Raw genomic sequence first — 13,514 nt, 5'->3', positions numbered from 1 at the left:
CTGTTTGATCCAGTATTCACTACCGTATGATCAGAGTAGTCTCCAATCATATCCCTTGAGGCAAAAGTCTGAGATAGCGAATCTGCTTGCTTACAATCAAACCAAAGGATGAACTGACTTTGGGCTGGGTATATGCTTCTGGTTTAATCAGTTGTGGATGGTGATGGTGGTGGGCATGCTCTCCATCCGGTGGGCCTCATAGAGAGCATTGAGTAAAGGCCATTGACTGTGAGTTTCTGGCATAAGAGTTCTTCGCTCTGTGCCCTCCACCCATCTCTACTGTAGTCCATTATTTATCTCTTGTTAGTCCCCTGTTCTCCCCCATCAATCCTTTGCTACATCCACAGCAGAAGTTTTGTCATCTTTGCCTTACTGTTTCCTCCCTTTGCAAATGTTATTTTCTCTGCCTGAAATATCCTTTACAATTTCTTTATCTGTACATTTTTTTCTTTGTCTGCAAAATTTGTCTTTTAAATGCAACTTCACCTTCTCTGGAATTTTCACCTGACTTTTTTAGGCATTGCTGCTCATCTCTGAGTTCCCAGTCTCCTGGGTGCTTACTGCCATTTTAGCATGGGCCCTGTTTAGTAGCACACTTGTCTTCCCTGATAGAATGCTTGCCCCTTGACTACCTCTTAGTTATCATAGTTTCTTCACCAATGCTTAGGATCATGTCAGGAATGCAGTAGGGACTCTGTAAAATTTTTCTGAAAGAATCTATACATAAGTGAAAGAATCCATATATAAGTGAATGAGGTATTTGAAGCAAATGTGGAGATAGTAAATCAGGGATTAGTAAAAAAGAAAGAAAAGGAATGCTACTACTCATTTTACAAATGACAGTCATTCTCTCAAGATGCTTTTTTTGTCAAACTCATACTTCTATGTTAGGTAAATTTTTGTTGTTTCAATTGATTTTTCTAAAAAATTAAGGCTACATTTATGGGAAAAGAAATTGATGCTATATACACCATGGATCCCATTAAAACGAACCTCTTTGCTATAAAATAAACTGTAGCTTTTCTTAATGTTGACATCCTTAGGGAAATTCTTACCATAGCAAAACTTGAAATTGGTTGACACTATTCAATCTTTCTAAGCTGTGTTAATCTGAGGTCAGAGTAGGAGATAAGAAAAGAGTTTCATTTATAGAAAATGTAGAATTATACAACTTTTAAACAAAGAATTCTGTTACTTATCACTGCAAATAAATGGCCCCAAAATTAAGTGGCCTAAAACAAGTTTTTTATATATCTCAATATTTTATTTTTTTTAAAAGATTTTATTTATTTATTCATGAGAGACACACAGAGAGAGACTCCATGCAGGGAGTATGTGGGACTTGATGTCGATGTGGGACTACATTTGGGACTGCATATGGGACTGCATGTGGGACTCGATCCCGGGTCTCCAGGATCACACCCTGAGCCGAAGGTGGCGCTAAACCACTGAGTCACCCGGGCTGCCCCTATCTCAATATTTTATTAACCACAAATTCAAGTAGGGCTCAACAGTGTGATTCTTCTGCTTCATAGGTCATCCACTGTGGTCACTTTGTGATAGTTAGCTAGAAACTGAGTTGTTCTGGACAGTTCAGGACAACTTTCTCGCATACCTGGTGACCAGATAGGTATTCTGGAAGCCCGGGGACAGCAGGGCTCCTCTCCTCTCTATGTAGTCTCAGGACCTCTTCAGCACTGAACCTGAACTTTATGTATGACAGCTATAGGCTCCGAGAGACAAAGACAAAAGCCACCATCATCCTAAAGATCAGGACCAGAACTGATGGAGTATCACTCTCATGGTGCTCTATTGCTCAAAGCAGTGACAGGCTAGGCTACATTCAAGGGCATGGAGAAATAGACTTCATCCTTTGATAGAATGTGATATAAGCAAAGAAGAAATAAAAGTGGTCACCTTGGGGACAGCTACCACAGAAATATAACTTTATTACTTTTTTATCGTGTTGTATTATCTTTAATTAAGTATAAAGACTTCTAATCATGTCATCTAGAGACCATTTCACCCACTGCTTTGTTTGACTGCTTTGTTTGGCTCTTGTCTCTCTCTTCAGCAATAGTGAGGCAGATACTCTTTCCACAGGGAAGAGAAATCCATGGTTTGTTGCCTTGGCCAATAACAAAAATGTTGGAGATCTGGTGGCAAAACTGTTGCCGTTGGCATCTTTCACATGAACTACATCGAAAGAACCAAAGTGTCTCGCTCTGTCGATGGTCATGCCAATTCTTCCCAGGTTTGGATCTCCAGTCACCATATAGAGAGTGTCTGTACCAGTATCAAACTTGATGAAACCAGTAATCTTTCCAGTCTCCAAATCAATCTGAATGGTGTCATTCACCTTGATGAGGGGATCAGGATAGCAGATGGTGCAAGTATCATGGGTCACCAGATGAGGAATTCCTTTTGTCCCCACGAAGATCCTTCTCACTTTGCACAACTTATACCTCCTTATGCCTTATGCCTCCTTATGCACAACTTATGCCTCCTCAGGTATAATCCAACGAAGAGTAAAGTGACCCTTGGTGTGATAGATCAAATGGAAATTCTCCCCAGTATTGTCAGTGCTTGATCACATCCTTAAAGCCAGCAGGGTAGGTTGTATCAGTTCCGATCTTGCCATCATTCTTCATAAAAATACTGCATACAGATCTTCTTTACTTTTTCCCCTGTTAGGGCATACCTAAATTTGTTCTTTATGAAAATGATAGAGGGAGACACTCTCTCAGCTTATGGGGACCTCGTGAGTAGATGCATGAGTGGCAAACACATCAGTCAGGTTATCCAGCATCCAATGCTTTGGAACCGCTACACATTTCACATGCTTTTTGGGGTCAAAAGCCAAAGCTGCAGTAGGCACAAAAGGATAATTTTACAACTTTTAAGAAGATAGAGTGATTTGATTCAAGTTCAAATAGATCACTGACTAGTTATTGAATATCTATTGTGTGCCTTATTTTCCATTTAATTTTTATTTGGCCTCTATAGAGTCCTTAAAAGACCCATTTTCATGGAAAAGATGCCATTGCTAATGACAGTTTTTTTGGGGGAAAAAAAATCTAAATTTGGCCTTAAAAAAAGAACCAACCCTCCCTGGATTGGGTCTCAGCAGAGGCAGAAGCTTCAGTCTAGCTAACTGTGTGAGTATAGGCAGCTTAGCTGGCCTTCTTAGGGTTCCTGGTTCTTTACCTGAAAAATTAATTAATCTTTACTTAGTGTCTACTCTCTCTGTACTGATCTAAGTACTGATGATACAAAGAAACACAAGACTATTTCCTCAAAGAATGCAAAGAAAGGGACGCATTCACAAATAATTATGATGCAGTTTTATAACACTTGGCACTGACTGCTAAGGTCTCTTTCTTATCTAAAGTCATGTGACCCTATGAGTTTTTAATTAACTTACAAATAATTATATGTAAATGAGTATCTTGGGAGAGTTTATTGTCTTAAGGACTTAAAATATGCATCTGTGCAATTTATTTGCATTATTAATTTGTAATTAACTGCATTTTAATGTCTTATTACAGAATCATAAGACTCTAAGACTGAAAGTGGTCAGGAATGCATTCATTCCAATTCCCTCTTTTACAAAGAATCTGGGAAACAGAGAGGCTAAGGGACTTGTCTTCCATCACACAGCTTGTTATTGGCAAAGGCAGGCCAGGCCAACATGTCCCACATTTTACATGCCTCCTTGCCTGTAAAGACATTTTAGTCCAGCATCTCTCTCCCTACTGAGATGCTAAATTCCAGAGCTCTGTCAAATTTATTGCATTTTGTTTATCTTCTCCAGAACTCTTGTGCTGTTTTGATAAAAAAGAACTTTAATCTATTTCACAACTTTTGGAAATTATATAGTGGTATGCTGACACACACTTCTTTGGCCATGGAAGGAAGTTGAACTATATAAACACTAAGATATACTATTCCAAGTTCAATTCCCATTTGCTCTACAATTCTTTTTTTTTTTTTTAAGATTTTATTTATTCATTCATGAGAGACACACAGAGACAGAGACAGAGAGAGAGGCAGAGACACAGGCAGAGGGAGAAGCAGGCTCCATGCAGGGAGCCCGACACGGGACTCAATCCCAGGTCTCCAGGATCACGCCCTGGGCCAAAGGCAGGCGCCAAACCGCTGAGCCACCCAGGGAACCCCTGCTCTACAATTCTTAATTGGAGTAAGTTTAAATAACGCAGCTGTTTACAAATACAAAGATTTCTTCATTGCTCAAACCATGTAGTATCCTATTTTTTATTACTCATAATCAACAAGAGATGTACTAAAGATATGGTTTTCTCTCTCTGAGTTGTCCAGAAGAAGCATAGATTTCCAGAATTTTGGCACTAGAAGGGATCTTAAAATACTTTTAAGTAAAAAAAAAAAACTTCCATGTGAATCTCCATATTTTACAGATGTAAAAGATGAAGCCAAAGGGTCAGCACCCTTTTCTAAGGTCCCAGACAGCCTTCCCCAAACTAAACCAGAGTTCAGCTCTCTGATTCCCAGGCAGGGCCCATGTCTAAATGAAAGAACTTTGCTGAAATATTCTCAGAAAATTGTATTTTCATTTTTGATGAATGTAAGGACGCAATTAAACCTATTCTCCTCCAAAAAGAAGTGCTGATATTTGCTATACATCAGAGAAAAGCTTCCAAAAGCTCCCCTGCCTTCTCATTCACAAAGACATTTTCTCCTCAAGCAGTTTGATTGTTCTATATAGATATGCCCTGGATAACCAGTAAACAATCAATTTGTCTTAATGAAAGTCAGAGAAAAGGGATGAGACTTCCATATTTGCCCCAGTGATTTTTGTTGGTATCAAAATGGTTTGCTATGGAAATTCCTTGAGCCAATGTTTTCTTCCCACAGATGTTTTCCTCAAAATTTTCCAAGTTAAGGGAAGATTTGTGTAGATATACTATAAACTAGAACAGAAAGTAGTAGGAGAGAAGGAGATAGCCACCTCTCACAGCGGCACTGAGTGCATTGGTGCTTGGTAGTGGCGCGTCCGTCTTTCTGCTATTTCTCTTCCTTTAGCCCCAAAGACCATCAAATCTTCCTAAGTTTTCTTCATCTTTGTTCATGCTTCCCTCTAAATATCTACTTCTTATCTTACTGTGGTATTTCTTGCGTTTTCCTTTTTTGCGGGTATTGGTCCAAATCTACTTGAACACAGAACTATGTTCAGGTATCACAAGCATTTACGTCACAGAAGCAAATCATCTGGGGCACCTGGGTGGCTCAGCGAGTTAAGCACCTGCCTTGGGCTTAGGTCATGATCCCAGGGTCCTGGGACTGAATCTCACATATAGGGCTCACTGCTTGGCAGGGAGCCTACTTCTCCCTCTCCCTCTGCTTGCCCTTCCTCCTACTTGTGTTTTCTTTCTCTCTGTCAAATAAATAAATAAAATCTTTTTAAAAAAGAAAGAAAGAAAGAAAGAAAGAGAAAGAAAGAAAGAAAGAAAGAAAGAAAGAAGGAAGGAAGAAAGAAAGAAAGAAAGAAAGAAAGAAAGAAAGAAAGAAAGAAAGAGAAAGAAAGAAAGAAAAGAAGCAAATCATCTAAGGGAAAGAATGGATCTTTCATTTTTATTCTTTCTGTATTGATATTATATAGACATACCTTGACTCCACCTATATTTTGAGTTGAATAGGAAGTCTTTAGTTTATTTTAAAAATAGGCCCCCACTGAACAGGCTCACCTCTTTTGACCTAATTATGAAGAAAACGCCTAGACTTTTCAAAAATATTCTGACTCCCAAACAGAACTGACATTGGATTAAATCTGACCTTTGGGACACAAACCCCTGAGGCTATTCACTTCTTCTTTTCAGTGGGATTTGCTGATATTTTCCTCTGGTTCTAATGTAGCTTAAAGTCTGTCTTTAAGACAGCTTTTAAAAAATTAGAGAGAAAGCAAAAAGCTAGCCTCAAGGCATAGGCAAACAGTCCAGACTCATCCCTTTGGCAGGCTGAGAAACTTCCATTTGGTTGTGGCAGCAAGCCTAATGAGAAGAAAGCCATTAATTAAATAAACAAAACATTGCAGTTTGGTCAGAGGAGCAATATAGGTAGCAGCACATCAGCCAACTCCCAGCCCTTTCTAGGAGAGAATTACTCATGTTCTAAGGAGTTGGTTTTGTTTAACCTACTGCAATCACTTCCAGAAAAAAAGAACTTCAGATTATAAGTTTAGGAATCATCAAGCTTCTCTTGCACTTTGGCTTAGAGGCTAAAGTTAACCGTAACATCTTGGTTGCATTCCCTCCACGTGAGGAAAGACTAAAAGAATCGTCTCAATCTCCAGGTTTTAGGAGATACATAGCCTAGAACAGTTCTCTTGGTTCCTTTCTTAGATGACTTTACTTACTGGCTCCCATACCCTTGGTTTCTCATGACCTTCCCTGAAAATTTGGGACCACCTCACTCTGGGCCCTGTCTTCTCTCCACTGTACTAGTCATGGTGGAGATACATCATGAAAAAAGCCCTGAGTGCTGTTCTCTGTTATCTGGTCCCTAGCACAGCTGTGGTACCTCATTGGAACCTGGCCTAATGGTTTTCTGCAGTCAGATAATTATTCACAGGACTTATCTTCATTGAGCACATGCTGGGGAGAAAAATAATAGCAGGATACAGGAAACATTATCTGCCTCAGATTCAAAATTGGCCTCCAATGACTTGATTCTGGTTTATGTTATGAGAAGGAAATGAATAGTCTGCCTGTCATTACTATGAATGTTTTTGCTGAACCCCTACCCCATAACCTCAGAAGCATACATTAGAAAACACAGGTATTTCATGCTGTTTTCCAGTGATGAGGATGAATAACAGAACCATCTATATTGCCTCTTTCCGTCCTTGTTGGGAGCAATGGCACGCATTTGTGCCATGATATTGAGGGAGGGCAATCCCATCAGTATTTGAGTTTATGTGTTATGGCTCCAGATGACCTTTGCTAAACACAGGAATATAACCTGGAAATGGGACATACAGACCCCTAATGAGCACTGTAACAGCTTTGATTAAGATAGGTAGCTTGAAAAAAAAAAAAAAAGATTAGGTAGCTTGAATCCAAAGACATAAAGAGAGGCGAGATTTTGATAGAGGAGGAAATTAAGAAAGATTTATTAGAAGTTCAGATCTTTGTAGGTTGTACAAATAAGGATACTATACACTGAGGAACTATCACACAAGATCTGGATCCCCAGACAATTTTTAGAGAGAAACAGCTAAGAGATCCAGGAGGAGGGGAGCCATAGGTAGAATTGGGAGGATGACAGTGATGAGAAATAAGACAAGACAGCACCAAAGGTAAACCTTGGGGGAAACTTACCTTTGATTTGAATGTGAACTTGCAGGAATTTGTATGACCTTAAAATGAGTAAATACTGTTCAGATATGTTACCTAAAATTTGTATTTAGACTTGTAAAAAAAAGTCAGATCATCTTAAAACAGCAAATGTTTTGTAGTCAACATACTTAAAGTTTTGATTCATCCTTCTTAAATGAAACAGTGGGACTATTGGCCTATAAGTTACCAACCAGTACATGGTCACTTGTTCTATTGGTCACTGCAAGAACGATCAGTACTTCTATGGTCAATGTGAGGGAAATAACTCCATGAAATAGCCTTCTGCTCCACTGCTAATTTTCCATCCAGGTCACTTTACTCCCTCGTTAATGACTCTATGCTTCAATTCAATCCTAATTATAAAAATAAGAACCACACTGACTTATATACTCCAACATTTCTTATTGCAATAACTTTCTTCCTCAGATTGCGGCCAAGATGAAAACACTTTAGCTAAGATGATTTGAACGATAAAACTTGTTATTTTACTTCCTGATCCATGAATAAAGAATCAAGGACATAAGAGGAATGTACTTCCATTTGAATAAATGCTTTCCAGACGGTGGGCATGACTAATTTATTTTACGTTTAAACCTTCTACTGGATGTCCAAACATATGACCTAGTTAAAGTCTTTTCACAATATTGTAGTTCCTGTTTTCAGAGTGACTCCAAACAGCAGGGACATATAAGGTTCAGTCATGACCAAATGGAGCACAATACACAAGTACAATTTCTGATAGTATCAATTGTCCTAAATCAAAGAATGTCTTCCAATTTTTTGGTGATAAGTAAGAATGAAACATAAAGAAAGATTGAATTTCATCCCCAAATTGGCAAATGAGGTATAGGGGTCTATTCACCAATATGCATAGTCTTGAAAATGGTCTTTTATATCATCCCAGGAAATTCAAACTTCCTGTTTGCTCTGTGTGCTCAGAAATCCTCCAGGAGAGTGAAATAGTAATAGGACAGAGGCCCTTCCTAAGGGAAGGCAAATTGGTTTCTGCTGGTGAAGTCCTTCCTGATTTTCACCCCATAGTACAAACCTGAGCTCTTGCTCCATTTTAACTTATGTCAAGCAGCTTCCCACCTTGGAGTGGGACCATAGACTGCAAATTCTCTGTTTGCTGTGAACTTAGCCCTCTTTATTTTCTGTCTTCATTTTCCTCCTCCTCCCTGTCCACCCTAGTTCCTCCATTCCAGTTTGGTGAAATACGCTTTAGGAAAAGGGGCCTCTGAAAGGAAGGAATGACAAAAGAAGAAATTTTTAAAAAGGAAGAAAGAAAGGAAAAAAGAAAAGGAAGGAAGCAGGGAGAAAAGGAAGAAAAGAGCAGAATTTGCTTACTCATCGTATATTGAGAATACTTCCCTCCCCCCCCACCCGCCCCGGTTGTTTTCTTGCCCCCAAAGAATATGACTTTCTTGTTACAGCAGTTGGCATATTTTATTCAATTGAATTTCTGTATTCTCACAGTCAAAAACAGAATTTGAAAAGTATTTTTGAAAGCAGGAAAAATCACCCCTTGTGTTGCAGTGATATTGTTATTTTTTAAAATCTCATTAAAAATTAAATAAAAGATCCTGAAACTAATATAACACTGTATGTTAACTATACTGGAAATTAAAGCTAAAATTTTTTTATTTTTTAAAAGATTTTATTTATTTATTCATAAGAGACACAGAGAGAGGCAGAGACATAGGCAGAGGGAGAAGCAGGCTTCCTATGGGGAGACCAATGCAGGACTCGATCCCAGGACCCCAGGATCACCACCTGAACCAAAGGCAGACGCTCAACCACTGAGCCACCCAGGCGTCCCTAAAGTTAGAATTTTAATTAAAAAATGAAATAATAGATGTTAATAATTTTTGGACTGGTAAGTGATCATTAAACAATTCTTTTCCTTTCTTTAAGTAGACTTCATGCTGGGAAGGGCTTGAACTCAAGACCTAAACTGAGAACAAGAGTCGGACCCTTTATCAACTGAGCCACCCAGGCACCCTGAGCATCAAACAGTTCTTAAACGACTGTTTTTACCATTTGAAAAATGTTAATTGTAAGATAGATGGTAAAAATTTAGATGCAACTCCAATGTCCTTTTCCTGAATTCATGATTGTTAAAAATTGAAGTAAAAAGTTATTTCATGTTTAATTTATATTTGTTTAAAACAGAAGTAAAAATGGTAGAAAGAAGATCCAGAACAACAGAGTGGTGCCTCCATCTACATCGCCAACAGTGCTGTGGGGTCTCTGGCTTGTTCATCTGGTCCAGAGGGACCCGGGGCCAATTCATTGATTGATTCCCCCCATGGAACATTCATCTCTGCCCAGGTTTTCCTCACATCCTGTCCTCCTAGGAAAAGGCTGGTGGAGGCTGCTGGGTGGCCCAGATCACATACACAGACAAAGCCTGGGCTCCGTCTGGCCTGTCAAGAGGGACTCCTGGCTTGTTCTCATCCCTCCTTCCTAGTTCTGTTTCTGCTTCTCAAATAAATACAACTTGATCACATTAAAAAAAAGTTTTAAGAAACTTCTGTTACAGGATTGCAGGGATCTTGTCTCACACAGTCAAAGAATGGATCGCACAGACACAAAAGGGTGAAGTGAAATGCAAATTATTAGGTGAAGGTGAGAACAGAAAGGAGAGCAAAAAGCCTCCTAGAGTGAGAGGGGTCGGGAATGGGTTGCCACTGAGGGCTTCAGTGGCAGTCTTTTATTGAGAACTGACTAGGGAACTTAAATCTTCTTGACATCTCTACCACTGGTAGTACCATGTTTACTTTTTCTTTGAAGTTTGGTGATATTTAGTGGTCCAGCTGTAACTGTCATAGAGATATCTCATCTCTGACATTTAAGACATAACGAAGTCATCTCATTATGTTCCCTTATCTCTGGTTTTGTCCGCCTCCGCATTGTTCCATATCTGGGATTTTTATGAGCCTGGTCATATAGCCTCCTGCCTGAGCCTTGTCAGGGGAGTCAGGGGCCTCCTCTCTCTCTCCTGCCTACACTTTAACCCCTTCCCTACTCGTGGGACAGGATCTGTGGACAGAGAGTCATACTGGGACTGTGAGGAGTGACAGATTGTATACCTTTTAACCAGTGGGGGTGAGAGGTAGTGCAAGTCTCCAAGGAATCTGGAAGCAATGCTTTCAGGACCTTGAGGGGCCAGCTGCTGCCAAGATGAGGCTACTTTTAAACATGAAGGCACTAGGGCAGCCACGAATTCCTTGAAGAGGGTAACACTCTGCGTGTTTCAGGGATCTCTCTGTGACCTGCACGCTGTAAGGAGAGTTTAATTCAAGCTACATTTCTTTTGCCTTTATTTCCCGTGTCACTTAAACATGTAGATGTTTTACTCAGGTTTAGGGCTTATAGAGATTTCTTGCTAAAATATGTTTGAGTCTCTCTTAGTTTTATCTTCAATTTAACATTTGTTAAGATTTATTTATTTATAGAGACAGAGCATTTGCAAGGGGGAGGTGCAGGGTGGAGGGTGGAGAAGCAGAGGGAGACAGAGAATCCTAAGCAGACTTTGTACCCAGGGCTCCATCTCATGACCTTGGGATTGTGACCAGAGCTGAAATCAAGAGTTGGATGCTTAACTGAACTGACTAAGCCACCCAGTGGCCCCTTATCAAATTTTATTTTGAAGCTGAGTCTTAGAAACTGGAATGTTTTTGAGGACAAGTACATCATACCTAAACATTTCAGGATGTATTGAGATTCCCGATGGGAGCGCATAAGGGGGGCTTGGCTGTGGAGCTGAAGGATGTCCTGTCTTTCCTGAAGTATTTCCAAGTCATAGGGAAATGGTAAGTTTTCCACTTTTTTATTATTCTCTTTCCTGTATTGGTGGGCATGCCTGTGAGTTTTGTATTTCTTGGAATGTCTGGTTAAAAAAAAGAAAAAAAGGTTTCTAGATTTAAGTCAAGTCAGTAACCAGGTGCTATAGACTGTTTTATAGTACATCAACATATAGTAATATGAGATGGCTACACCAAAAAGGTCTATGTGAGGTGAGTGGAGATTTTATTTATGCACTTGGAAAGGCAAAACTCCTCCTAGTAGCTTGTCATTACTAACTAAAGTCCAATCTTGTTGTCAAATCTAACATTAATATTTTTATTTGTTCATTCTATTTCTACTTATTAATATTGTTCATCTTTAAGACTGGTATTAAAGACTAGAGAAGTTGTGGAGGATTTGTTTTGTGTTAGTGAACAAATCTGGATTTCCTGAAAGAGAAAGTCTGAAAGTACTGATTAAGCAATTTGATGTTATTATGTGTGAAGACGTTTCTCAAAAATTTGCTATGTATCCTTTTCCTGCAGAAAATTATGTAACCAAGTCACAAAGCTGTTGTTTTGTGTGTGTGTGTGTGTGTGTGTGTGTGTGTGTGTATGTATACGTGCACCAATACCACTTGGTAACCACCTCATTTGCCCAGACTGAGAAGTTAAAATATATTTGGGTTTTATAATAAAATAAAATATATTTGAGTTTTAGAACTTATATTAAGCTCGTGGTGGAATAAAAAGAAAGCATTAGCCTGATACTTTTGAAAAGATATTAAACTATAGAAAACATTGGCTATAACTTGTGAATAACCTAGAAATCATTATCTGAAAATGGATAATAAACAGACACATTAAAAAAAAATTAGTTCTTCCTCTGAGGTTTAGGTTTTCAGCTGGAGGTGGTTTGCTCCCTAGAGGACATTTGGAAATGTGTGGAGGAGGTTTTTGATTGTCAAAATGAGTGGGGACAGCCCGGGGGCATTTAGTGAGTAGAAGGCCAAATATGCCAAATAATCTTCAATGCATAGTAGACATTCTGGCTTAATGAAGAACTCTGGCATCATGATGCCAGCAGCACCCCTGTTGAGAACTGATGGTGTCCCTATTCTTAATAGGTATGACATATGGGAAATATTAGGAAACTAGACTGGATAATTTTCTTTTTTTTTTTTTTTTTCCAGTGTAGACTCAGGCCAGTAAAATGAACTAATTAGGAAATAAATTTCTTCTTTCTAAAATTATAGTTAACACCCACCATAAGCAATTGGTCATTTAAATTCTTAATGTTTGTGCCTTGGGGTTTGATGGTTTTATGTAATGTAGTAATGTACTGGAAACGGTTTAAATCTTATTGTAGGAAAATAGTGCTATTATCTAGGAAAACAAAAGATTTCTTGTAATTTCAAGTGCTCAAAATTCAGACAACTGGAGATTTAATCACCGTGGACCTGAAAAATAGGGTTTAAAATTAAAGTTGAACCTGGTAAGAGCCTAGACATCATTGCCTACATCGTTGATGGGATAAACATAAGAAATTCTAGAAACCTATGTAAATACCAAAGAACAGGATGAAATAAGCTATGTATTCAGTTCAATCCTGGCCAGCTAAATATTTTTATTCTTTGTTTTCCCCATCAAGAAGAACTATGGTTGTATTAATTTCTTCTTAAAAATTTCATCAAAAATTTAATTTAATAATTTTTAAGTTGAATAAATAATGTTTTCAAGTCCCTTAGAGCAATATTCCCTAAAGGTAACACCATTTTATTGCATTCTTTTTTTAAGTTTGTAAGATGTGATTTCTCAGCTTGATAATGACCCAGGCTCCAGTTCTTTTTTACTAAACTAAAACCCATGAACATCTTGGTTAATCTCATTGTATATGTGTAGATGTGGTTACTTTCACTCAACAAGTCCCTAGCTTTAAAACCTTTTAATATAAAAAAGATACTTGTGAGCCTTCAAAATTTTTTTTAATCTTCTGTGGTGTGGCTGGATTTTAGTTGTGTATTTCTCTGTTCTCAACTTTTTTAGTTATTGCTGGAAAGCAAAAGAGATAATAGTTTTTATTTACAGTTGACCCTTGCGGTGTGTGGGTGGCTCAGTAGATTAAGCATCCCCCTCTTAATTTCCATTGAAGTCATGAACTCAGGATTGTGAGGTAGAGCCCCCTTGGTAGAGCAGCGAGGAGTCTGCTTCTCTCCCTCTTCACCTCTCTCTTCTCCTTCTCACATTCTTTTTCTGTCTTTCCTTTTCTCTCTGAAGTAAATCTTAAAACAAAAAAATTACAGTTAACCCCTGATACAACATGGAGGTACGGGTGCCAAATCCTGCATAGTTG

General features: G+C 38.6%; 1 protein-coding gene and 1 pseudogene across 1 annotated transcript in view; one reads left to right on the top strand and one right to left on the bottom strand.

The window, feature by feature from the left end:
• Nucleotides 1-2,006: 2,006 nt before the first annotated feature.
• Nucleotides 2,007-8,724, bottom strand: LOC121486965 (annotated as a pseudogene).
• Nucleotides 8,725-11,173: 2,449 nt separating this feature from the next.
• C6 (complement C6) overlaps nucleotides 11,174-13,514 on the top strand; it is a 94,272-nt gene continuing 91,931 nt past the window's right edge. Inside the window, exon 1 of the mRNA XM_041749525.1 lies at nucleotides 11,174-11,188. Coding sequence (XP_041605459.1) covers nucleotides 11,186-11,188 — 3 coding nt within the window. The 5' untranslated portion in view covers nucleotides 11,174-11,185. The remainder of the gene's footprint in view (nucleotides 11,189-13,514) is intronic.

This window comes from Vulpes lagopus, chromosome 3 (assembly GCF_018345385.1).
Source record: "Vulpes lagopus strain Blue_001 chromosome 3, ASM1834538v1, whole genome shotgun sequence".
NCBI lineage: Eukaryota > Metazoa > Chordata > Mammalia > Carnivora > Canidae > Vulpes > Vulpes lagopus.
Note: the sequence above shows the minus strand (reverse complement) of the source record. Positions and strands in the feature narration are given on the sequence as shown.